The 26221-nt window shown below is 43.8% G+C and overlaps 1 protein-coding gene across 4 annotated transcripts in view; it reads left to right on the top strand.

Moving 5' to 3' along the window:
- ADGRV1 (adhesion G protein-coupled receptor V1) overlaps positions 1-26221 on the top strand; it is a 627077-nt gene that overhangs the window by 256108 nt on the left and 344748 nt on the right. For 3 of the 4 annotated variants that reach the window (XR_012320105.1, XM_073678616.1, XM_073678631.1), the window contains 9 exons: positions 944-1045; positions 2411-2663; positions 3253-3378; positions 4264-4486; positions 5003-5207; positions 5315-5461; positions 17183-17438; positions 23292-23494; positions 25191-25367. Coding sequence is in view for 3 of the 4 variants with exons in the window: in XM_073678616.1 (XP_073534717.1) it covers positions 944-1045; positions 2411-2663; positions 3253-3378; positions 4264-4486; positions 5003-5207; positions 5315-5461; positions 17183-17438; positions 23292-23494; positions 25191-25367 (1692 nt within the window). In the remaining variant the exon portion in view is untranslated. The remainder of the gene's footprint in view (positions 1-943; positions 1046-2410; positions 2664-3252; positions 3379-4263; positions 4487-5002; positions 5208-5314; positions 5462-17182; positions 17439-23291; positions 23495-25190; positions 25368-26221) is intronic. The other variant, XM_073678624.1, reaches the window with a different exon arrangement.

Here is a 26221-nt window from a genome sequence, read left to right as displayed (position 1 = left end):
GCATACGGCACAGATTAGGTCACGCCATCCCTGCGAATCAACCGCTGCGCTGGGGAAGACAGAAGCTTAAGAAATTGACAAAGCTCCTGTCCAAGGCCAAAGTCACCGACCTGAGTTGGGTGAAGCGATCCGCTCATCTCTAGTTAATATGACACTGCCATACGCAGCTTCTTTCCCATCTATTCACTATTCGAAGTGAGCTGATCATACTCATATATAGTTTGGTCAGTAAACAAGATATCTGATACTAACTTAGAAAAGTCCACCAATATGTTGTGTGTAAAATCTCCCATTTACTCTACTACATTCTGATACACCAGGAAATCCAGAGGCCCATTTTTTCAGTTACAATGATATTATTGGCTGTCCTTTGGCTGTCGTTTAGTTTTCATGCCATACAATGCACACTGAGATTATATATGACATAGTAATGGCCCATTGGTTGGGTAAAATTTTGTACTCTGTATGTATAATTTATTTGTAAGACATGAAGATTTATACATTTGTAGTAATTTAAAGGGTTTTTCTAAGATTTTAATATTGATGGTCTACTCTTATGATAGGTCATCAATCTCGGATCTGTTTGGGACAAACTCTGAGCATCCCAATTATTAGCTGATTGAAGGTGCGGTGCACATAGAAGTGGCAGAGCTCCATACATTGTATCATGACCATGATGGGGACTGCAGCCCTATTTCATACAAGTTAATGGGAGAGTGGCTTGTGGGCCACTACACAATGTAAGGAGGTGGACCAATTCTAGTTGCATCACAGCACCTTCAATCAACTGATTATTTGTGTGCTGGAGTCTGAGCCTCAATAATTTGATAGTGATTGATCTAATATTAGGCAAATACATTAAACTCAGGACTAAGTTATTCAATTGTTTCATGGTACATCTATGACTTCCAATATTACCTAACTCATATACTCCCCAAATTAGAAACAGACTCTTCAAGTCACAGGAACAACCAGTATAACACATTTCTCACTGGGAAGTCAGGAAGATTATCTGGTCATTGGGAGTAATACAAGCAATTCTCAGGTTAGTTGTTTGATTTTTTATTGTCTTTTGTTTTATATGTTGTCAAGTCTGAACAGTGTAACAAAAACTTTAAAAGAATATGTCTGTGCGTCTATCTATTACTTTTTGTGTATGTGTACATAAGAAACTGCACTTATATGAAATTATTTTTGGTTATCCCATTTTAAAAGCAGTTAAGACCACTTTTGCAGTGATAACAGCTTCCCCTCTTCTGAAAGGGCTTTTCAAAAAATGTGTAGTGTATCTGGAACTCTGTGCTTCTATAGGGAAAAGAGCATTTGTGAGATCAGACACCGATGTTGGACAGGAAGGGTTGGCTTTTGATCAAAAACGCTATTTACTAAGTACCCAGTGTTATTTATATGCACTATATATGTTTATTTTATTTCTGTTTTAGGTTTTGTCTGTTTAATGGGCAATGTGAACATGCTCCTATTTTGCATGCATACCAACTTATACTCCAGTTAATTTTTTTCGGTTAAGGAAGGGTTGGGTTGTAGTCAGTGTTTTAGTTCATGTCAATGGTGTTTATCGGGTTTTGGTAAGGAGTTTGTGTAGTGCTCTTGAGCTCCTCCACGTCAAACTCTTCAAACCAACCTCACCTTCTAGACGGCGGCAAAGACATGCTGGGATGGGAAAGGGCTTTGCCCAAATTGTTGCAGCAAAATTAGAATCATACACATGTCTAGAATATACATATACATAGGACAGCACCATACTATTATTTGTCCTCCACCGAATTTTACACTGGACACTACACTCTACACTGTGCACTTGTCATTGCAAATTGGTGAGCTTAGTGATGGGTGCACTATCAGTGACTGAGATACATCTGGCAGATCAAATACTTCACCAACCGATTTGTGCCAAAACTGCCTTTCTATCACCATGCTATTTTTAAGCATATGCCTTATGCCCTGTTCACACTGCATTTCTGCAGTGTGCTTGGAGTTTCCGCCTGACTCCCCCTAAAAATGGGACACAGACAAACCCCCGACAGGGGCGTAGACTGCTTTGACACAAACCAGGTTCAGATAACTCCATTTGTTCTTTTTTTGTGACAGAGTCTGTCATTTCATATATGCAGCAGGCTGCATGCACAAACTGTTTATTTGAACTCCGTTCATGTTATAGGAATCTATGGCCCCAAGGGGGATTTGTCTGTAGCCCTCTTTTAGGGGCTTTCAGGTGGAACCCTTGAATACACTACAGTAACAGTGTGAACAGGCCTTATTAGTTCTCCAAGTATGTTTGACCATGAAATGAAAACCTTCAAAGAGTTACAGTCTTATATGTAAAAAGTTCTGACAGGTGGGAGGATCAGACTATTTTACAATAATGTCACTGTTTTCTTGTCTTCTCTAGGTCTTTAAATGGAACAATGGAATATTTTTACAATTTCAAACTCTCCCAAGCCCTGGTGTTACTGATCTTACAGTATTCACTCGTGGGGGAGCTGTCTACTTGGTGCTTTCTCTTGGAGGATATGACCAGAATTCTTTGATGTTGTTATGGGCTAATAATCAGTTTGGAAATTCACAAAATGTGGCAATTACTGGAACTAAGGATGTGGAATCTCTTTCTATTGGTGGAGACGTCTACATTGTATTTATACAAGGTACGCTTGTAATAAATGTCTTTTCCTTTCTGTGACATCCGCCACCAATATGTACTGGAATCACAATATGTCAAGTGATCATTTATAGATTTATAGATTTATATTCCTATTTGATTGTTTCTCCTTATCCATGGGATCACAGACTGTATATGATCCTGCACCTACTCTTGTTGGTACAGTGGCAGCGCCCACAAGATCATCATGATGTATATATACGAAAACTATTGTTATTGTTATTATTATTATTATTATTAATAATAAAACAAGCACTTGACTGGCATAGTGTTTTCTGCCAATGGTCATAAAGGGGTTAAAAAATACTTTTTTCTGCATGAATTTTAGGTGAGTTTATTTAAAACCCAATTTAAAAAAAAAAAAAACCTCGTTGGAGTCAAACTGTTCATTTCTGTATTTATCAGCATATTGTCAAGAAGTAGATGACAGAGATTAAATAAATCATTTGCATTTAGAACTTTTCTGACAAGTACAGATCTGATGTACGATGTGTCAAGTACTAAAAATACTACAAGAACATTGTCAGATAAAATTACGACCTTTCAGTTTTTATTCTATTTTTTTTCTCTTACAGCAGCAGAAACAGATTTTATTCATATTTTCCTGTGGGAATCAGGACAGACAGCCTTGAAAAAATTACAAGTTATTCCATTCAAAGCTGCACGCATGATTCATACATTTATGCCTTCATCTGGGCTGGGTAAGATATTATGTCATTTTGGAGCTCTAATTGTGCGGTAGTTTGGATCTTGAAGCTACAGAGAGTTTTGGCTACTTAATGCTTAAAATCACAGAGCTTTATGATTGTGCAAACCCAAAATAACAATTGCAAGAATTGTAACCCACGGCCATCATGTAGCTAAAAGCTGTTAAAGGGGTTGTTGAAGGTAATGAAGAGGCTGCACGCAGCTAAAAGAAGTAATTAAAATATAGTCATCCTTTCATCCCTGATATTCCATATCCGCCATCTTCCCAATTGGTCTTCTATTTACCTTGGCTACAACAGTAACATCCTGTATAACCCATGTGACCGCTACAGCCAATCACTAGCCTCAGTGGTATACAGCATAGCTCCACCCGTCACATTGGGGTATACAAGATGTCACCTCTGCAGCCAAGGTAAACAGGAAGCCATTAGAGATGATGATGGACTGTATAGGAATTGGCATTTTGCCTGAATCTCTTTGGCCTGAAAATTTTTAATGGGAATCTGTCAGTAAGATCAAGACCCCCCCAAACCTGATATATGAGCATATGGGTCTTTGCAATATAAATCCAGCCCATTTACTGTAAGTCCTCTGTCACACCCAGAGAATGTAACCACTCATTCTCATATGAATGAAAATGACAGTTACTCAGGAATGCAGCAACAGATAGAATATATAAAGGTGTCGATGGACTTGCATTTCAAAGATCTGCATATCCGTATATGAGGTTTAGGGGACTTGATCTTACTGATAGATTCTCTCTAATACGTGGGTTCAAGTTCTTCCTTTAAATATAAATTATAGGACACACAGATAGTCAAATCTAACACATGAAGATGGAACATGTAAATTCATATTTTGTTGTTTCTTTTTTCAAGCTCACTTTCTAATAGCTGGTGAAAATGTATCAGAATTGTATCGCTTGAGCTCTGAAAGGGGACAGTTTTCTCCATTGCTGCTGGCTCCAGCATCTAAACAGTTGATCTCCTCTACAGTCATCTCACTTAATGTATCCAAAACTATCATAGCCTCGGCCGGAGATGTCATCACACAGATCTTTGAGTTAATCTCAGTGTCTAATCAATCTGATTTTATTCCAAGGTAAATTCTGGATATCTTATGGTAAATAGCCTAAAAATAAAAAAATGGAAAGAATGGGACCATTTAGTCACTCAGTAATGGGATTGAGATACTCTTTTATAACTTCATGAATATAGTGTACCTGTATATAATGAGGAAACGTATTCCACAGTGTGCACGTTTCTTTCTACTTTGCATATGGCTATAATATATTTGCATCATTATTTTGGTGGAGGCGGTGGTTCCATGTCTCCTACACATAAAGGCGTACAACCCAACCTTACACCTCAACCCGACCTTACACCTCAACCCGACCTTACACCTCAACTGACCTTACACCTCAACCCGACCTTACACCTCAACCCGACCTTACACCTCAACCCGAACTTACACCTCAACTGACCTTACACCTCAACCCGACCTTACACCTCTTTTATTTTTGGAAGTATGCTTATTAGAAATGACTCTTGCTTTTTGCTTGTGAAGTCCATTCTGTTTGGTTGTATTAATGTTGTGCTGTTTTTACCTTTCGGCTAGTTCAGGTGAGTTGAAGTTTGAGCCTGGTCAGAGTGAAGCCGTATTCACAGTGAATATTCTAGATGATTCAATCCCAGAAGAAGATGAAACTTTCAGAGTAAGGCTGAAAAACCCAAGAGGAGGAGCAGAGATCGGTATACATTCCTATGTCACCATAACCATTCCTACCAATGACTATGCCCACGGAGTTATTGCCTTTTCTCAGGTGATAATGTGATTTTATTTGACTTTCTAATGATATTATTATGATGACACACTGTATATGAAGCCAGTAGTTTACTCTCCATACATATCTATGTGTGTCATTTTTAGAGCTCACTAATGAAGCAAGCAGAGGAGATGGAGCAGGACAACCTCATCAGCTTTGGCATTGAGCGTCTTTATGGAACCTATGGCCGAGTTGTGGTGGAATGGTTTGCCAATGGCAGTGTTAGTGATATATTTCCGGCATCAGGAGTGGTATGTGTTAAGTATACTGCAAAATTTCATATTATATATCTATATCTTATATGTGAGAGGAGATAAAGGCCCTGATTCATCAGGACTAGCGTTTTTCATGCCAGTCTTAATAAAGGATGCGCCTCACAAATTGAGCACATCTGTCAGCTGGCACCAGTGTAAGAAATATACTCCAGTCAGGCACTACATTACATTTGTATCAAACTTCACTTTTGTGGCAGGAGGAATTAGTCAGCCCGCTGTCTTTCTTAATCCCGCCCAGCTAAGCTCCACTCACTTTTTAAAAAGTTGGTGAAGCTAGACAGAACTGAAATAAAAATGCAAATAAACTATGAATTGCACAAAAGTTTCATGACATTTCAAATAGTTTTACACTAGAACTTCTTGCGATTTTCCATTTTTGTGCTTTCGTTTTTTTCTCCCCTTAATCCAAGAGCCATAACTTTTTTTATTTTTCCGTCCCCGTAGCCGTATGAGGGCTTGATTTTTGCTGGACGAGTTGTACTTTTGAATGACACCATTCATTTTATCTTGTGATGCACTAGAAAAGTTGGGAAAAAAGTATTTTTTTAATTGTTTTATTTTTAATGGGGCAAAAGGGGGCTATTAAAACTTTTGTGTTATTTTTACATATTTTTAAAAACTTTGTTTCTCACTTTTTATTGTATTGAATAGTCCCCTTAGGAGACTTGAAGCTGCGATTGTCCGACCAATTATGGTATACATAGCAGTGCTTCAGCACGAGCCGGCGTTCCCAGTAGGATTGTTGTAATGACAGGCAGACCCCCAGCTGACATGACAACCCATTGGCACCCCGCGATCATGTGACAGAGGCGCTGGTGGGTGGATTGAGTGACGTGCTTCATGTCGGCATGTGTTAAATCCCGCTTCAGTGATTGACAGCGAGATTTAATTGGTTAACAGCCAAGGGTGAAGCTCCTATTCACCTGCGGCTGTTACAAGCACATGATGACAGATTAAATCAGTCATCATGTGCGGGGAAAGATGCGGGCACAGCATGTGTACCCGCATCAATGGTAGTGTACCTTTGATGTCAAAGGTATGTCAAATTTACGTCAAAGGTCGTGAAGATGTTAAAGAGGTTTTCCCACGAACAAAGTACATTTTAATCAATAGATCTTGGAATAATAATAATTTCCACAATTGGATGTGTTAAAAAAATGTTCCTATGTTGAGATAATCTTATAAATACTACACTGCTATGTACTGTTTAGTGGCTGTGTCTGACCATGCAGAGTTGCTCCAGTTGATGGTTGGCACATACCACAGCTCTGGGGGGGAAACTGAAGTCACTTATGATAAGTGAGTATACAGATGAAACAGCAGGGGCTCACAGCTGCTGTTTTCTAAGATAACACATTTCACTGCCTGAGGTAACACATTTCATTGTTTTATCACAGAAGCGAGTGTTTTTGCCACATCACCAGTCTTGTGACATAGGTTCAGCAGCTGCTGGAGCTCCTATGTCTCTGATTGACTGACTGATTTATGATGAGCTCACAGGACTGGTAATGTGGCAGAAGCACTCACTCCTGTGATAAAACAAGGACACCTCAGGAAACCTGTGTTACCTCAGAAAATAGCAACTGTATTCTAAGTTATCAGAAATTACTTATGGTTCCCTTTCCTGGCCAGGAGTAATGCTATGTGCCAACTATGAACTGGAGCAGCTCTGCACGGTCACACACAGCCATTACACGGTATACAAGAGGGACACATTTATAAGATTATATCAGCACAGGGTCATTTCTTTTAACAAATCCAATTGTAGAACTTATTGTTATTCCAAGATCTATTAATGAAAAAGGAATTTGTTTGTGGGATAACCCCTTTGAATATGATATTTGACCTATAATCACAGTCTTTCTGATATTGTTAAATGCTATAGATATTTTTGTACAGATTTTTTTTAATATTCCATTACTTCCTAAATGCAGAACTAAGCAACTTTCTTAATGATCTTCTTAAAAGTGGCCAGCTGTTTTGCATGTAGATTTGAACCCCATTACCTTTGTTTATGGTTTAACATATGCAAAGATGCGTGGCTCAAGATTAGAAGTTTGAAATGTATTTGCCATGTAAGGCCACCTAGTAGTTATAATATGAATTGTACCCTATGGCTGCGTGCCCACTTTGCGGAAATGAAGCATATTTTTTACGCTTCTCCCTGGCAGGAAAAACGCATGCGGATTTTACATGCGTTTTTCTCGCCAGGTAGAAGCATTTGTCAAGCGTTTTTGCATGCATTTCCGCATGCGGGTTATCAAGCGCTTTTCCAAGCGATTTTAGCATCACTTGGAAAAGTGCTTGACAACTTGTTCACACTATATAAATCCATGCAACCAGCATGGATTTATGGTAGTGTGACCAAGTTAGTTAAAAAAAAGAATAAGAATGGTGAAAAATAATAAAAAAAAGTTTATACTCACCTTCCGATGTCTTCCCGGTGTTTTGTCTGCTCCGTCCAGTGTCTTGCACTGCTTGTGGTGGTGTGAAGGACCTTCACATCAACGCGAACATTGCAAGACACTGGACGGAGCAGACAAAACACCGGGAAGACATCGGAAGGTGAGTATAAATTTTTATTTTTATTTTTTACAGTTTTTATGGTACCCAGGTCTGGATGAGAGTCTCCTCTCCTCCAGACTTGGGTACCATCCGCACATAGAAACGCATAATATCCGTGTGTACAAATGTACTGACACGGATATTATGCGTTTCAATGCAAGTCAATGGCGGCGATTACGCTGCGTGTCCGCAAAATTAATGGACATGCTGCGGATTTTTGAGTGCAGCATAAACGCTGCGGAAAAATCCGCAACATGGGCATTGAAAGTGCGGCTTGTCATTGGGGACCATGGGGGGCGGATTACCAAGCGTTTCCCAAGCGTTTATGCTGCGGAAATTCCGCAGCATAAACGCTTGTAAAACGCTACGTGGGCGCACAGCCTATCAGGTTTTTTGCTTACAGGTCATTACATGGCATTGTCTCATGAGAAATTGCAGTTCTTAACCAAATTCAAGAAAATATAATGGCAGACTCATTTGTAGTTGGCTGTCCAGCTGCTTCTGACATTGATCAGACAGCACACGGCTCCTGGATGTGTTTCTTCTTTCAGCGTGAGGTTACATTTAGATGACCATTTTTTCAGTCTGTGTGTTATCCATGTGTGCAACAGGCTGAATGGACAGCACACTGAGCAATGGAAGCTAATGTGCTTAGTCTTTGTACCCATCTGTGATGCTTACGAGCAAAGGGAGCTGCATACGGACCCAGTCACATGTTTAATTTGCAGAAGCGAATGCCCAGATATCAGTGTTCATCTGAAAATAGTCTCAGAGCAGCAGGGAGGAAGAGGAGGTTGTACAGAACTAATCACTCAAGCTGTAGACGGGGAGAAAAGCACACATATGTAACACGGGTACTTTAGATGCAGTGACACAGAAACACAGAGCAGCCAATATGGGGTTAATAAACAGGGGAGGTTTATGATAACAAGGTCAATCTCCACACAGGGAGTAACACGGGAAAATATGGGGGAAAAAACGAGGGAAAAGCAGGTAAAAGTCTATCACTGACAGTTCACAGTTTAACTAGATGTAGCAGAGTCGAACCAGTTATAATCGACAGTTTTTTCACTTAGCTGACTCTTGCTCCTCACAAGGCAGTTGCCAGCTGATGCCGGTGTTGATTTTTCAGGCTTCCCCGCCCAAACAATGCTCCGTCTTCTGGCGGCAGCAGGCGGTCTCCGGTTTTACCCGCTGAGCCCCTAGTCCATAACACGGCACCTCACGTGCCCGGCTCCACCGACCCTGCATCTCTTCTCTAGTCGGCTTGACTCCTCCTGTCCACTGCACTGGCTCTTGCTCCCAGTCCTGGAGCCAGGAGCCTGGTCCCTCTCACGCTGCTCTGCTGAGCAGGACCCAGCTCCGCTTTCCCGCGCAAATGTCCTCATCTCTTCTTCTCTCTACTCACGTCACCAGTCTCTCGGTCACCTGACCTCTCAGCTCTCACTCTGGACACGCCCCCAGCTTCCCAGTCACCTGACTCCCGTGTTCGCAGTCTGTCTCCCCCCTGCAACCAGAGGCATGGCCCCGGCAGTTCCGAATCCCTTGCTCTGAAAGCACTTACACCCCGGTCTTCCCCCTTACACTCCCGCTCTCCTTTAACTCGCCATTCCACGGGCGAGAGTTCCTTCATCAAACGTTCACATTCTTGGACTTCCTGGACGATACGGTACCATATGAATTGATCTTGTTCGTAACGGTGAGGAGGCACTCCTGCTGTTGTCCGTTCTGACCGGCGTAACTCAGTTTGACCTATGGGGGCACCAGGGTCACTCGAATTTCCAATCTCCGCCTGCCCGGTCGCTTCAACCGATGTTGTTCCCTCGCTGCCTGCACTGGGGACTGCAGGTAATCGAGTGCTGGGGCTCGGAGGTAGAATCAACAACTCTTCTTTGTTCACATCGTGGCTTGGGGCAACTGTGACAGGACCCTCTCTAGAAGCAGGTGATTCTTCTCCATTCTCGTCATCTTTAGACAGACAGGGTAGCAGCATACTACGATGAACCACTTTGGTAGGGGCTCCTTCAGCTCCCTCGGGTTGAACTTCATACACAGGTCCTTCAGCGCCAATCCTGCGCTTCACTCGGTGCGGGGTCCGTTCCCACCGCCTGCTCAATTTGCCCCGGGGCCGCCTCTCCCGAACCAACACCCGCTTCCCTGGCCTCAGAGCTGTCCCTCGAAGAGGCAATGTCTCATGATGATTGAGCTCCTGAAACTTTTGTTGTACCAAACGTCGGAGGGTTTTCAGTCGATGCCGATGTTCCCGGACCCAGGAAGACACCCCCGTCCGTGGGTAGTCCTCCTCGGGGTCCAGCTGTAACTCGGTAATCTCTCGCCCCTTTCGCCCGAACAGCAAGGTATAAGGAGTGAACCCCGTCGTACTATTCACTCGGTTGTTGTAGACCCACACCAGCTCGGCCACAAACTCAGGCCACCGTACCTTCCGATCTTCCTCCAATGTGCGGAGCATTTGGATCAGTGTCCGATTAAAGCATTCACAGGCCCCATTTCCTTGAGGGTGGTAAGGAGTAGTCCGTGACTTCTCAATCTTGTACAACCGTTGCAGCTCTTCCATCACCCGGCCTTGGAAGCAGGCGCCTTGATCGGAATGAATCCTCTTTGGACAGCCATACACCCGAATGAAGTCTCGGCAGATGGCCTGCGCAGCGGACTCGGCGGTCTGGTCTCTGGTCGGGGTCACTACCGCAAACTTTGTGAAGTGGTCTGTCATTACCAGGCAATGTTCATACACGAGATGCGCCGGTCCAACAGTCAAATAGTCGATCATCAGCCCCTCCAAGGGGGCAGAAGTCACAATAGTTTGTATGGGGACCCGCTGCTCCGGGGGCTTAACCAGCTCACAGCTCCGACATCTTTGACAAGTGTCTTCTATTGTTGCTCGCAGTCGGGGATGATACACCGGCCTCTGCAATCACTGAAACGTCTTCTCTGGTCCGAAATGAGCCCCTCGTTCATGAGCCTCCTTAGCCACTACTCCGACCAACTTCTCTGAGATCACCACTTGCCAGGTGGTCCCGAACTCTCGCAGTAGCTGCACCCGTAGGTACAGCAGCCCGTCTCGCAAACACAGTCTCTCCCATTGTCCCAGCATCTTCAGTGCTCCCGGGGACAGGGTACTCCTCTCTTCTCGACTGGGGACTTGCCGCAAAGCCACCCATTGACGTAATTGAGCAACTTCTCTGTCAGTCTGTTGAAGTCGGATCCAGTCATCTCTTGGCCACCCTAGCACTTGTTCTTCCGACGTCTCACCGATCTGTCCCTCATCCGCCTCCAAATCTTCATCGCGGTCATGATCAGGCCGTTCATATGTCACTCTGGAGAGGGTGTCGGCGTGAGTATTCTCTGCCTTAGGCCGGTAGGCGATCTTATACCGGTACATGGCCATGCGGGCCACCTACCGCTGCTCCAGGGCCCCCAATTTCGCATTCTCCAGGTGGGCCAGCGGGTTGTTATCTGTTCTTACCAGTACTTCGGACCCGGACAAATACTCTGCAAACTTCTCGGTCATTGCCCAAACCAGAGCCAGCAACTCTAATTTGAAAGAGCTCTAATTATCTGGGTTCCTCTCGGAGTCGTGAAGGGAGCGGCTGGCGTACGCAATCACGCACTCTTTCCCCTCCTGTACTTGGGATAACACGGCTCCCAGACCATGTAGGCTCCTATCAGTGTGGAGTATGAAGGGTTGGGAGAAATCTGCATAGGCAAGTATTGGGGCCTCGGTCAGGGCCATTTTTATGGCACGGAAGGCCTCTTCCTAGCTGCTTCCCCACCGAATCGCCTGATTCTTGGAGCCCGCCGGCACTCCCTTAAGTAGCTCCAGCAATGGGTTGGCTATGCGGGTGAAGTTCTTCACAAATCTTCAGTAGTACCCGGCAAGTCCCAGGAGGGCCCGAACGTCCTTCACTGTCTTCGGGGTAGGCCACTCCTGTACGGCGGCCTGACTCCTTCACAGTATGACCGAGATATTCGATCTGTTTGCGGAACAGGTGGCACTTCTGGGGCTTCATCTTTAGGCCATGACTCTGTAAGCGACTCAGTACTTGCTCCAGTCACTGGAGGTGCTACTCGAAGGTGGCGGCATAGACAATTATGTCGTCAAGGTAAATCAGTGTCGCCTCGAAGTTTAAATCGCCCAGGCACCTCTCCATCAGACGCTGGAACGTCCCGCTGGCGTTAGTCAGGCCGAAGGGCATCCGATTGAACTCAAACAGTCCCATGGGTAATATGAACGCCGTCTTCGCACGGTCATGTTCGGCCACGGGCACCTGCCAGTACCCACTGGCCAGATCCAAAGAGGAGAAGTATCTTGCCTTCCCTAAGGCCGACAGGGACTCTTCGATTCGGGGTAGTGGGTAAGAGTCCCGTATTGTACAGGCATTCAGTCGTCTATAGTCCACACAGAACCGCAGGGTCCCATCTTTCTTCCGGACCAAGACAATCGGGGCTGCCCACGGACTCTGACTCTCCCGTATCACACCACTCTGTAACATATGGGCTAGCATCTCCTTAACCGCTTTATACATCTGGGGAGATATCTGCAGGTATCTCTCCCGAACTGGGGCAGCGCTCCCCGTGGGAATCTCGTGGGTAATGGCTTCGGTGCAACCAAAATCATCCTCATGGCGAGCAAAGACTTCCTGGTACCGCTCCAGCACCTCCTCAACCTCCTGCACCTGTCGAGGTGTAAGTCCCGTCAATTCAGCCCGCATGCGTTCTAGGATTCTTCGTTCCCCCTTCGCACTAGCCCGGTGGGATTCCGGCGGCACGGTGACCGCCAGAGTCTAGGGGACTCCTCGTACAGCGGACAGCTGTACCACATCAGGTCGCACCAACTTCTCTGGCATTCCCAGAATCTGGGCTATTTCCGCCCTGGGAGGGAGTGTGAGATCATCTTCGCCCAGATTAACACACCGCACTATAACATTGCCACCCTGGACGGTGGCCAGTGTTCGAGCCACCAAGAGTCCGGGGGGTACTTTGTCCATCGATGTTGGTTCTATATGAACTTCGACCCCCTCAAGAGGTGTGCAGGCCAGTGCTGGTAACGTGAGTACAGTTTGTCCGGGCGGTAAGGTGAGCGCCGCAGCTGCTTGCACTATTATTTTCCCCAGGATCTTCCCTTCACTTGACTTCTCCTGAGCCTGGGCAGCTCGGATTAGTTGTTGAAAGACCCTCCTTTGGGGAGTTCGCGGGTCCCACTGGTCTAGAGGAATCTCCTTCGGCTCACTAAGCAGGATTTGCCCCATCTCTTTCAGTACATTCATTCCGAGGGTCACCGGGGGTCCACTTCCGGTTCCCCCTGCGACCAGAACGACTCCTTTTTTCCCTCATCTTTTCCACACACTCGGATCTTCATCCACACCACCCCTGCGACCGGGATGGGTAATTGATTAGCTGCCGTGAGTCTAATTACTGGTCCCCATTCAGACCTCGCTATCTCTGGAAATCGCTTTTGAAAGTAGGCTTCTGTCATCGTAGTCACCTGGGATCCCGTGTCAATCAGGCAGTGAACAGCCCGACCGCTTATTTCGGCCCAGACAGTCGGGCTGCTGGAAACTAGGTCCTTGGGACTTCCTCTTTTTCTTTCCCCTTCCTCAGGCTCCATGCTGTGTCCCCCGAACACGGAGCCCCGCTAGTTTAACGGCTGCCACGACAGGGGCCGCCCTCGGCTAGCACAGCCCCTGGCGTAATGTCCTGCGCCTCCACACTTCCAGCAGGTCGTGTCTCTGTCTGTGTAGGGCTGCCTCACTTCTCTACGGAACTCTCCTGCAGGGGGGGTCCTGAATTCAATTCTTTCCGTAACTCGGGCAATCGATCTCGGTATCTTTGGTGTCAGGGCAGGGGTCTTCTTGAGACTGAACCATTCATCCCGCATCTCCTGTATCTCCTTCTACATCTCTCGAGCCCATTCCGGTTCAGCTGCAGGCGGAGTGGGTACCTCATTACTCCGGACCATCCCTGCCAGGGCCGTCACCCCCATCTCCTGCTCTCTCACACGTGCCTCTGCCTCCACTTCTAGAAAAGTCATACGTGGGTTGGCGCGCAGGCGCTCCCACAAGGCCTGCTTCAGCTGCACATCCCTGAGGCCTGCCACAAACTGGTCCCTTAAGATCACGTCAGGGGGGCCCATTCCCAAATTCCCCATGTCGTCTTTTCTAGTGATATAGGCATGCACCCTCTGTAAGGCATTAACATACTGCGTCACAGTCTCCCCTTCCTGCTGCACTTGATGAAACAGCCGTATCCTCACCTCTCCTACATTGGTGGGATCCCCATGCATCTCCTCCAGTATCCGCACCACTTTTTCTACAGTATCGTGGTCATGGGGAGGGCGGTACATCACGGATTGTCGCGCCTCGCCGTCCAGGGCCAGTAAGGCTATTTCGGCTTGCATAGCTGGGGTCATCGGATGCATTCGTAGCATACTCCTAACTCTCTCAATCCAGTCCCACAGCATCATATTGTCCCCGGTGAACTTTGGGAGATTGCTAAGCATGGCCCCCAGCGGCAAGCTAGATTTAGGAGCTCCCAGGATGGGCTGCTCTGCAGTGTCTGTGTCTAACGACTGCATCCTGCTGACTACGCCAAATGTAACACGGGTACTTTAGATGTAGTGACACAGAAACACAGAGCAGCCAATACGGGGTTAATAAACAGGGGAGGTTTATGATAACAAGGTCAATCTCCACACAGGGAGTAACACGGGAAAGTATGGGGGAAAAAACGAGGGAACAGCAGGTAAAAGTCTATCACTGACAGTTCACAGTTTAACTAGATATAGCAGAGTTGAACCGGTTATAATCGACAGTTTTTTCACTTAGCTGACTCTTGCTCCTCACAAGGCAGTTGCCAGCTGATGCCGGTGTTGATTTTTCAGGCTTCCCCGCCCAAACAATACTCCGTCTTCTGGCGGCAGCGGGCGGTCTCCGGTTTTACCCGCTGAGCCCCTAGTCCATAACATGGCACCTCACGTGCTCGGCTCCACCGACCCTGCGTCTCTTCTCTTGTCGGCTTGACTCCTCTGGTCCACTGCACTGGGCTCTTGCTCCCAGTCCTGAAGCCAGGAGCCTGGACCCTCTCACGCTGCTCTGCTGAGCAGGACCCAGCTCCGCTTTCCCGCACAAACGTCCTCGTCTCTTCCTCTCTCTACCCACGTCACCAGTCTCTTGGTCACCTGACCTCTCAGCTCTCACTCTGGACACGCCCCCAGCTTCCCAGTCACCTGACTCCCGTGCTCGCAGTCTGTCTTCCCCCTGCACTTACACCCCGGTCTTCCCCCTTACACATGAATCACTTAGCCTGCGTGTGAGTATAGAGGAGAGCACTCACTGCAGACTCTGTAGGGTGGGGTGGGGGGTTACAAATCTCTGCCTCGGTGTCTGTCAGCATGAGGAACGGGAGATTCCTTATCAGCTCGTGTGAAAAAGTAATACAGAAATGAGAGCTAGTGAAGCCAGTAGCATCATGGACACAGACACACATTCAACATGTATTACTGCGAGGGACACTTCCACAGAAAACTGAAAATAAAAGCAGGTTGGAAAATAAGTATTTGGTCAATTACAAACAAGCAAGATTTCTGGCTCTCACAGACCTGTAACTTCTTCTTTAAGAGGCTCCTCTGTCCTCCACTCATTATCTGTAGTACTGGCACCTGTTTGAACTTGTTATCAGTATAAAAGACACCGGTCCGCAACCTCAAACAGTCACACTTCAAACTCTACTATGGTGAAGACCAAAGAGGTATTGAAAGACACCAGAAACAAAATTGTAGCCCTGCACCAGGCTGGGAAGACTGAATCTGCAATAGGCAAGCAGCTTGGTGTGAAGAAATCAAGTGTGGGAGCAATAATTAGAAAATGGAAGACATACAAGACTACTGATAATCTCCCTCGATCTGGGGCTCCCCACAAGATCTCACCCCATGGGGTCAAAATGATCTCAAGAATGGTGAGCAAAAATCACAGAACCACACGGGGGACCTAGTGAATGACCTGCAGAGAGCTGGGACCAACGTTACACAGGCTACCATCAGTAACACACTACGCCGTCAGGGACTCAGATCCTGCAGTGCCAGACGTGTCCCCCTGCTTAAGCCATTATATGTCTGGGCCCGTCTGAAGATTGCTAGAGAGCATTTGGATGATCCAGAAGAGTATTGGGAGAATGTCGTGTGGTCAGATGAAACCAAAGTAGAACTGTTTGGTAGAGACACAACTCGGCGTATTTAGAGGAGAAAGAATGATGAGTTGCATCCAAAGAACACCACACCTACTGTGAAGCATGGGGTGGCAATATCATGCTTTGGGGCTGTTTCTCTGCCAAGGGACCAGGACGACTGATCCATGTACATGAAAGAATGAATGGGGCCATGTATTGTGAGATTTTGAGTGCAAACCTTCTTCCATCAGCCAGGGCATTGAAGATGAAACATGGCTGGGTCTTCCAGCATCACAATGATCCAAAGCACAACGCCAGGGCAACAAAGGATTGGCTTCATAAGAAGCATTTCAAGGTCCTGGAGTGGCCTAGCCAGTCTCCAGATGTAAACCCTATAGAAAACCTTTGGAGGGAGTTGAAAGTCCGTGTTGCCCAGCGACAGCCCCAAAACATCACTGCTCTAGAGGAGATCTGCATGGAGGAATGGGCCAACATACCAGCAACAGTGTGTGCCAACCTTGTGAAGACTTACAGAAAACGTTTGACCTCTGTCATTGCCAACAAAGGATATATAACAAAGTATTGAGATGAACTTTTGTAATTGACCAAATACTTATTTTCCACCAAAATTTGAAAAAAAATTCTTTCCAAATCAGACAATGTGATTTTCAGGATTTGTTTTCTCATTTTCTCTCTCATAGTTGAGGTCTACCTATGATGTCAATTACAGGCCTCTCTCATCTTTTTAAGTGGGAGAACTTGCACAATAGGTGGCTGACTAAATACTTTTTTTCCCCACTGTATAATGAAGGAATGGAGATTGCAGCCTGAAATTTAGTGCACTTTTGTATAACTAAAGAATATCTGGAGTGTGGAGTGACATATATTTTTTTCATATTATAGATCCCAGTTAAACAGTTTTTCTTCTCTCACTTTCTTTCCTTTGTGTAGGTTACCTTCTCCGAAGGCCAGGCCCTCACCACAATCACTATTACAGTTGTTGCAGACAATGTAGCTGAGCTTTCAGAGACTGTCATGGTTGTCCTTACGAAGGTCACAACTGTGAATATTCAGGATTCTCGAAGAGGAGCTATACTGGACCCTAAAAGATCAACAGCTGTGCTGACCATCCTGCCCAATGACTCTCCACATGGTGTGGTTGGTTGGCACATCAATTCACTTTCTGTTAAAGTGAATGAACCTGTAGGTGGGTAATCTCTACAGCAAACATCTAGGACTAGAAATAGATGTTAAATATTTATTTTTTCAGTCCCAAAACTTTATCATGAAATTACTGTAAATCAATATTTATACCTTAATGTGTTGTTCCTAGTTGTAAGTTTTGTCCAAACTGGTAAACATAATAATTAAAGATTACATTTACACTTATGTGTTACAAATTTGCAGGTTGTGTACTTGCGTTAGTCCTTTTTATTAGATGCCCTTATGTCTAAAGGTATGTTCACACATGGCAAATTTGTTAAATTATTTTCAGCAACTCTTCCATACATTTGAATAGAAAATCCATGTCCATGCTGCAGAAAATAACCACTTCCACAAAAAGGTCTTAACCATAAGAAACGGCAATAAATCGTAGCAAAGAAATACAGGTGCTTCTCACAAAATTAGAATACCATCAAAAAGTTAATTTATTTCAGTTCTTCAATACAAAAAGTGAAACTCATATACTATATAGAGTCATTACAAACAGAGTGATCTATTTCAAGTGTTTATTTCTGTTAATGTTGATGATTATGGCTTACAGCCAATGAAAACACAAAACTCATTATCTCAGTAAATTAGAATACTTTATAACACCAGCTTGAAAATGATTTTAAAATCCAAAATGTTGGCCTACTGAAATGTATGTTCAGTAAATGCACTCAATACTTGGTCGGGGCTCCTTTTGCATCAATTACTGCATTAATGCGGTGTGGCATGGAGGTGATCAGCCTGTGGCAATGCTGAGGTGTTATGGAAGCCCAGGTTGCTTTGATAGCAGCCTTCAGCTCATCTGCATTGTTGGGTCTGGTGTCTCTCATCTTCCTCTTGACAATACCCCATAGATTCTCTCTGGGGTTAAGGTCAGGCGAGTTTGCTGGCCAATCAAGCACAGTGATACTGTTGTTTTTAAACCAGGTATTGGTACTTTTGGCAGTGTGGACATGTGCCAAGTCCTGCTGGAGAAAGAAATTTCTATTTCCAAAGAGCTTGTCGGCAGAGGGAAGCATGAAGTGCTCTAAATGTCCTGGTAGATGGCTGCGCTGACTTTGGTCTTGATAAAACACAGTGGACCTACACCAGCAGATGACATGGCTCCCCAAATCATCACTGATTGTGGAAACTTCACACTAGACCTCAAGCAGCTTGGATTGTTGCCTCTCCACTCTTCCTCCCGACTCTGGGACCTTGATTTCCAAATGAAATGCTCAATTTACTTTCATCTGAAAACAACACATTGGACGACTGAGCAACAGTCCAGGTCTTTTTCTCCTTGGCCCAGGTAAGACGCTTCTGGTGTTGTCTATTCGTCATGAGTGGCTTGACACAAGGAATGTGACACTTGTAGCCCATGTCCTGGATAAGTCTGTGTGTGATGGCTCTTGAAGCAATGACTCCAGCAGCAGTCCACTCCTTGTGAATCTCCCCCAAATTTTTGAATGGCCTTTTCTTAACAATCCTTTCAAGGCTGTGGTTATCCTGGTTGCTTGTGCGCCTTTTTTACCACATTTTTTCCTTCCACTCAACTTTCCATTAATATGCTTGGATACAGCACTCTGTGAACAGCCAGCTTCTTTAGCAATGACCTTTTGGGGCTTACCCTCTTATTGGAGTGTGTCAATGACTGTCTTTTGGATATCGGTCAAGTCAGCAGTCTTCCCCATGATTGTGGAGCCTACTGAAACAGACTAAGGGACCTTTTTAAACGCGTAGGAAGCCTTTGCAGGTGTTTTTTGTTAATCATTCTAATTTACTGAGATAATGAGTTTGTGTTTTCATTGGCTGTAAGCCATAATCATCAACATTAACAGAAAAAAACACTTAAAAAAGATTACTCTGTTTGTAATGACTCTATATAATATATGAGTTCACTTTTTGTATTGAAGAACTGAAATAAATTAACTTTTTGATGATATTCTAATTTTGTGAGAATCACCTGTATGTTTCTCCTCTCACTGCCTCTTAAACTCAAAATTCATTCTGAAAAACAATCAAACACATCTTGGTTAAAAATATAAGGAGAGGGCAGGGGGAGGAGAAGGGATGAACACAGTGAGGGAACAAGAAGAGGGAGAAACAGGCAGATCATGCTGCAGCTTTCTTGTAAGTGTTTACATGATTGAAGAACTGTATTCACAGCTACACTGCTCAATATGGCTGTATAATGCCCTCAATGCTGCTGCTTCAGAACGTGTTACATGGAGACTATCCTTCCCTATATGAGGGCCTGTATAGTATGGGGACAAGTCCTCATGGCAAGATGTTTTTCAAAAAGGGGTGATCAGAAAATACAGGGGACACATAGTTCCTGAATCCAGTTTATTCATGTGGAGAGAAGGCACCTGACACTTCTCAGAGATGTGATTGACGTCTGGCTGCTGTGTATACCTGCACACTTAGCATGCCAGCAATGCTGCTCTTTCAAAGGGCAGCACAACCTGATGACAGATCTGCTTTATCGAGGATTGTGTGTCATGCAATTTGTGGGAAAGGCTAAGTACAACACAGAGGGAAGAGGGAAAGGGAGCCCAGACACTAGAGAAAGGGGTGAGTGGAGACCTCCTATTCTGGTCTAGTGTTACCCTGTCTCAACTACCGTCCCTTTATTGGCTCTTCATCAATAGCCGCATGCGTGCCTCGCCCTGACTTTCCCTGGTGTATAGCTAATGCTAGGGACGGGAGTAGATGAGCACTAGTCGATCTCCACTAAACTCTTTAGACAACAAGGGTAGACAAACAGGGGGGAATTGCTTACCTTTAGATGACTCCAAACAAATGCGCACATGGCCTCAAGCTCCAGAAAGGACAAAGTACTGCTCTTGCTAAAACCTCACAAGTAGTAATGAATATCGCCAGCACCTCCCTCTCAGACACACCAGGTATTTATACACCCAGGCCAGAGAGTTAATTAGCCAGAAGGGAGGTAGCCGCTGGGTCCTAGAGACAGCCAGCCTATAAGAAGATGTCTGTAATGCCAAACGTAGGGATCTCCTGCAACAAACTGCAGGGCGACTGTCTGTCACCTCTGACGCACCCGTGACATTGTGTTGATCTGCTTCTTGAACAAGTATTAACTAATTATGAATTCCTATCTCAAACCAGCCTAACCCCTGTATGAGAACATCTCACCACACTTGTTGGCTCAGCATTGGACCTCTTGTGCCATTTCATGGGTTCTTAAGCCATAGGTCAAGGAAGATGTGATATATATATGAGGTGTTGAAAAGGAGAGGGGACAAATCAATCAAAATTATTAATTCATAATTAATAAAAAATTAATCATTTTTATAGATGGTGCAAACTAATTCACATGTCCCTGTCCTGTAGCCATATTAGCAATCTGTGGCCACCAGTGGGGAACCCCGCCAGCCACCTCTTACCTGTCTGCATTCCCGGTTCCTCTTTCGATTAGGGTAGCACAATATTATTTTTGCAGCGTGATGTACATGTGACATTGGGCCAACACTAGCGAGTAGGTGGTGGCTTGCAAGGCCAGAGATTACTGACCTGGCTGCTCGACTTGGTCCTGTGAATTAATTTGTGCCACATCTAATAATTACAGTTGTGGTTCTGGTTGTACTGTACATTATTGCCACCCCGGCGTCATGGCAAACATTGTTGTGTCTCAGGAGGGTCAATAAGTGATTAATAGCATCATGGCCGGGTGTATAGGAGATTGACAGCGCCATTTAGCAGGTCAACAGCATTGGCCAGAGCACAGCACCACCTGTGGCTGTTAGGTGCAGATGATGGCTGAATAACACAGCCATCATCTGCTGGCAATGGTTTGAGATTAACTCATGAGCTAGCACCATGCACCCACTCTCGACGAATGTACGCTGCTTGTAATTAAGGGGTTAAGCTTCAAAGTGACATTCTCAGACTACTTAGCGTCATGTGAACACTGACTAGGTGGGTACGGGTGATTCAGGATTCTAATTATTCACAGGTAGCTCTGATTTTGTCCTTTGTTAGGGCTTGTTCAGATGAGCATATGATATGGACATTTGCCACAGACCGCACACGGAGAGCCCATCGACCCATTATAGTCATAGTGTGCCATTGCACATGGCCAATTTTCTACAAGGACCAACAGTCTTCATGGAAGAAATTGCAGCATGGTGTGATTTACGGACCAGACTAGTGCATATAAATAGCAGGCAGCGTCTGCACTTGCTATAGGGACGAGTACACGGAGCTGCACATGGAGCCAGTTATGTTTGTAATTGTGCAAGTGGCAGGCCCGAGTCTTAGTACAGCCATGTGAACCCGGCCTTATGCTGAATGTTGTCTGCCAATAATTATAAATATTGATTATAATCGAATCTAGGTATTGTTTTTACGTTGTGTATCCTTTTTTCCTGCCACATTATTATCTTATTTTTGTGTCTTCTGCTTTTCGATATCAGACATACCGTATAAATATACTTATAGCCATTCAGTTTCACTAAACGCTTTATTTCAGGAGATATGTTACATGGTGTATTTTTGATGTACAATACAAAGTTATATTGTGGTACCGTGTTAGCCTGAAAAATCAATGTAAATACTTTTATGCCCAAAAATGACACAAGTATTCTCGGAGTGATACCTTTATTGGCTAACCAGAAAAAAATATATATATGCAAGCTTTCAGAGCGCAGAGGCTTTTTCTTCCGGCAATATTACAAATGAATTGATTATTATTATTATTATTTATTATTATAGCGCCATTCATTCCATGGCACTTTACATGTGAAAGGGATATACATAGCACAAACAATTACAATAAATTTGAACAATACAAGTCTGGTACAGGAGAAGCGAGGACCCTGCCCACGAGGGCTTACAGTCTACAGGGATAAGACAAAAGGCACAACATTTAAGAGATGTTACAGCAAGACATTTGTTCATGAAGTGTAAGGGGTGATGCCTCCTAATGATAAATTTAGGGTTTTTAGTTGCAAATGGCAAGTCTGTGGGAATGTTTAATCATCTGGAGTCTGTCTGGTGGAGGTGTGAATTGAATCCATGTAGTGAGTCATAAATCCAGGTGTTAGATTGAGTCCTGTTGTCAAGGAATTATCAATTTAAATTCCCAAATTTTTCTCTCTCTGTCATCCTTAAAATGACCTTTTAATATTAAAACTTTTAGATCTTTCATACAGTGTCCCGGGCCAGAGAAATGTTTTCCCACAGGCGTGTCCAGTTCATTCTTAATTGTGTGTCTGTGTAAATTCATTCTCGTTTGCAGTTTTTGCATAGTTTCTCTAATACAAACTCCTTCCAGGCATCGCCGCTTACACCTCATGAACAAATGTCTTGTTGTAACATCTCTTAAATGTTGTGGCTTTTGCCTTATCAATTCATTTGTAATAATGCCTGAAGAAGGAGCCTCTGTGCTCTGAAAGCTTGCATATATGTATTTTTTTATGGTTAGCCAATAGAGGTATTACTCCGAGAATACTTGTGTTATTTTTGGGCATAAAAGTATTTACATGGTCTATTTAAAATGAAGGGGTGCCAATAATGCAGATGACAACTATACATTAGGAAATGTCTTAGATTAAATGCGTGGAGACGACATTATCATGATGTTTCCAGTGGATAATTTTGTAAATTCCAATATAATATAACGATTTCCCATAATTTTGTGTCTTATTCATTACACATTATATTTACAACAGACCATGGAGCATTACTTGACCTCTAACAATATTGCATTGACTGATCTGACAGTTATTAGTGAAATATATATTCTCTCACATGTACTCGGTCTCCTTGTAGCTGATGTAATATTGGTATTGAATGTTGCACATGTTTTGCTGTAATACAGATTTATTATCTTTTCAATATACAGAGAATCCTATGATCATAACTTTGCAAATTACAAGGGAACAAGGCTTCGCCGGTGACATTGCCATTTATCTTCAATCTGCGCCAAATATATCCTTGCCGCTTTTAAACCGAGCCACAGAATATGAAGACTATCTAATAAAAGATAAAGTCATAATTATGAGAGAAAACAAAGCGATTGGTCAAGTTAATATTACTATCCTGCCTGTAAGTAAATGTTAACGCATGGTTTATGTGGGTTTATGCCATCCATGGGGAACTTACATTTCCTTTATCCCTACAGTCTAATTAGATTACCTATATTCCAAAGTGACAGATTCTGATAAGCCGTGATGGCAGTATGTGCTTATTGAATATATTTTAGCAAATCCAAACCGAAAACTCTTAAAATCAGGCAAGCACTTCCCCATCTTTATGCACACTCCATAGTGCTATAGCCATTCATAGCTTGCTAGCCATTAGTAATCCCACTCCCCTTTGCTATATGCAGTAAAAGAAACCCACTAATGTGTCCTCCACAGGAAGAGTGCCCCATAGCACTAACAATGCACCTCTTGTGCCACCACACAATAAACTAGCCCCCCCCCCGTGTAGCTGTGCAAAATAATTGGGACCCCTTTGTTCCCCCACACAAAGGTAATGCCTCCTTTGCGCCTCCATTTAATTATGATGTCTCTCTTTGTGCCCTTATACAATAATTATGTCCCCCTTTGTGTCCCCATAAAATAATTTTGGCCACCTTTTATGCCTCCATACAATAATGATAAGTTTAGGCTGATAGGATAGTACCTCTGCACAGACGGGGGGGATTTATCAATCTGATATAGGTATGCTCACCTTTAGATGTTGTGTACAAGACAAAACACCTGGAGATTAGACTGATGTTCCAGCTGCTTCTTCCAATCCCAGGCTGGCAACCATTGTGCATAATTTGAGTACAGATAGAAGTCTTTGGGGAAGAGGGGATACACAGGCTGCCTGCATTGCAGGTAAAGGGTGATCCGGCGGTCAGTAGTGTGAAGAAAAATATTTACTGGATAGTAAAACGCAGCACGTTTCTGCGTCGGACTGACCTCTTCCTCAGGAGAAATCCACCATGTAGAGATATAAAAAACAGTGGTTTAAATAGATAAAAAAAAGGCACTAACTGAAAGATTCCACTGAGTGGCAGTGTTCTCGTTTGATCGTAAATAAATAAATTATTATTTTATTAGAATATTTAATAAAGACATATAAAAAGCTTGTATATAAAATGCACAGCTCGATATTGTAGTGTGGTTAGGCAAATATTTCTAAAAAGAAGAAAGATATAAATATATTTTTTTAAAGTAATGGGCAATAAAGCCTGTCGAGTTTTACTGTCCAATAAATATTTATCTTTACACTACTGGCCACTGGTTTGTCCTTTATCACCAGTACAGCCTGTATATCCCAAAGATTTCTATCTGTACATACAATAATGATTGGCCCTCTTTGTGCCTCCATACAATAATTCCTCCCATGCTCTGATTTTCAATAAAAAAAAAAGGAAAAACAAACTCGCCTAAATCCGCACCCGATAGTCTGTGGCAGCGCGGGTGAAGGCACCGCAAAGAAGTGTTATCATGGCACTGCCTGATACCCTCCGCACACTCCCAACCTCTGGTAGGCCGCAGGCCTGAGGAAGCCTATGACTTACCAGAGTAGGGAGTTTGAGTCTCTGCTCCACCACCCCTACATCTGACCCTAATCATCCTGACAATTGGAACTTATATTACATTTCCATGACATTATATGTCCATGTCCCGATGCAGTTTCCGGACAGCATGCTCTGAATGCTGCAATATATAGTGGATGGAGTGGATATTAATACATGGATGAGTTTGTACCATATTTGGATTTTTCAATAGAAATCTCGTTTCAGGATGAGACTCCAGAGTTAAATGAAAGCTTTGTCTTGAACATCACTGATGTCCAGTTTGTGAACTCATCCATTTCCAGTGGAATGCCTCTTGTCAAGAATCCTGGTGAAGAAATGTGTGAAGTAATCATCCTGGAGAATGATGAGCCTAGAGGTGTATTTCAGTTCAATGTTACTAAGGTACATGTGCGGAATACGTCATTTATTTTGTTACAAACTTGATTCTAGTCCATGCACAATTCTGCTTGTCAACAGATACATCCCTAGTGCAAGAGGAAATCACTATCAACTGGTCCTGTGGATACTTTAAAGGTGTTCTCCAACGAGATAAAAATAGGTTTCAATCTACATTCTGTCTAAAAATATAAGGGATCATACCCTTCTGCCTGTTCTCATGTAACTTTGTGTAATTTACTACTTCTTACTGTGTTGGACTTAATATTGACTAATAGGCCTGATAGAATAACTGAGGTACAGATAGGGGGGCACCTAGGTAATAGCGACCATAATATTATCGACTTCAAAATGCCCTTCAGTAGGGTTATCAATAAGGGAACAACAAAAACATTAAACTTTAGGAGGGCGAAGTTTGATCAGCTGAAAGAAAACCTTCAACTTATTGACTGGGACAAAGTTCTTAATCAAAGGAATACGAATAGTAAATGGGAAACCTTCAAAAGAATTCTGAATACTCAGTGCGAGAGGTATATACCGTATGGGAATAAAAGGGACAGAAATAAGAGGAAACCAATATGGTTGAACAAGAACGTAAAAGGGGCGTTAAATAGCAAAAAAGAGGCATTCAAGAGATTAAAACAGGAAAACAGTAAGGAGGCACAAAAGTGTTACAAGGAAAAAACGAGAACCTGTAAAAAACAAATAAAAATAGCGAAGGAGGAAACAGAGAGACGTATTGCTAGGGAAAGTAGATCAAATCCCAAACTGTTCTTTACGTATATAAATAGTAAAAGGATTAAATCGGATAATATTGGACCGATAAAAAGTGAGGAAGGCAAAATCATAGAGAAAGATGA

This window comes from Phyllobates terribilis, unplaced genomic scaffold (genome assembly GCF_046119375.1).
Source record: "Phyllobates terribilis strain yellow unplaced genomic scaffold, ASM4611937v1 Scaffold_1__5_contigs__length_1240528914, whole genome shotgun sequence".
Lineage (NCBI taxonomy): Eukaryota > Metazoa > Chordata > Amphibia > Anura > Dendrobatidae > Phyllobates > Phyllobates terribilis.
The sequence above is the reverse complement of the archived record's forward strand: the minus strand, read 5'-3'. Positions and strand labels throughout refer to the sequence as shown.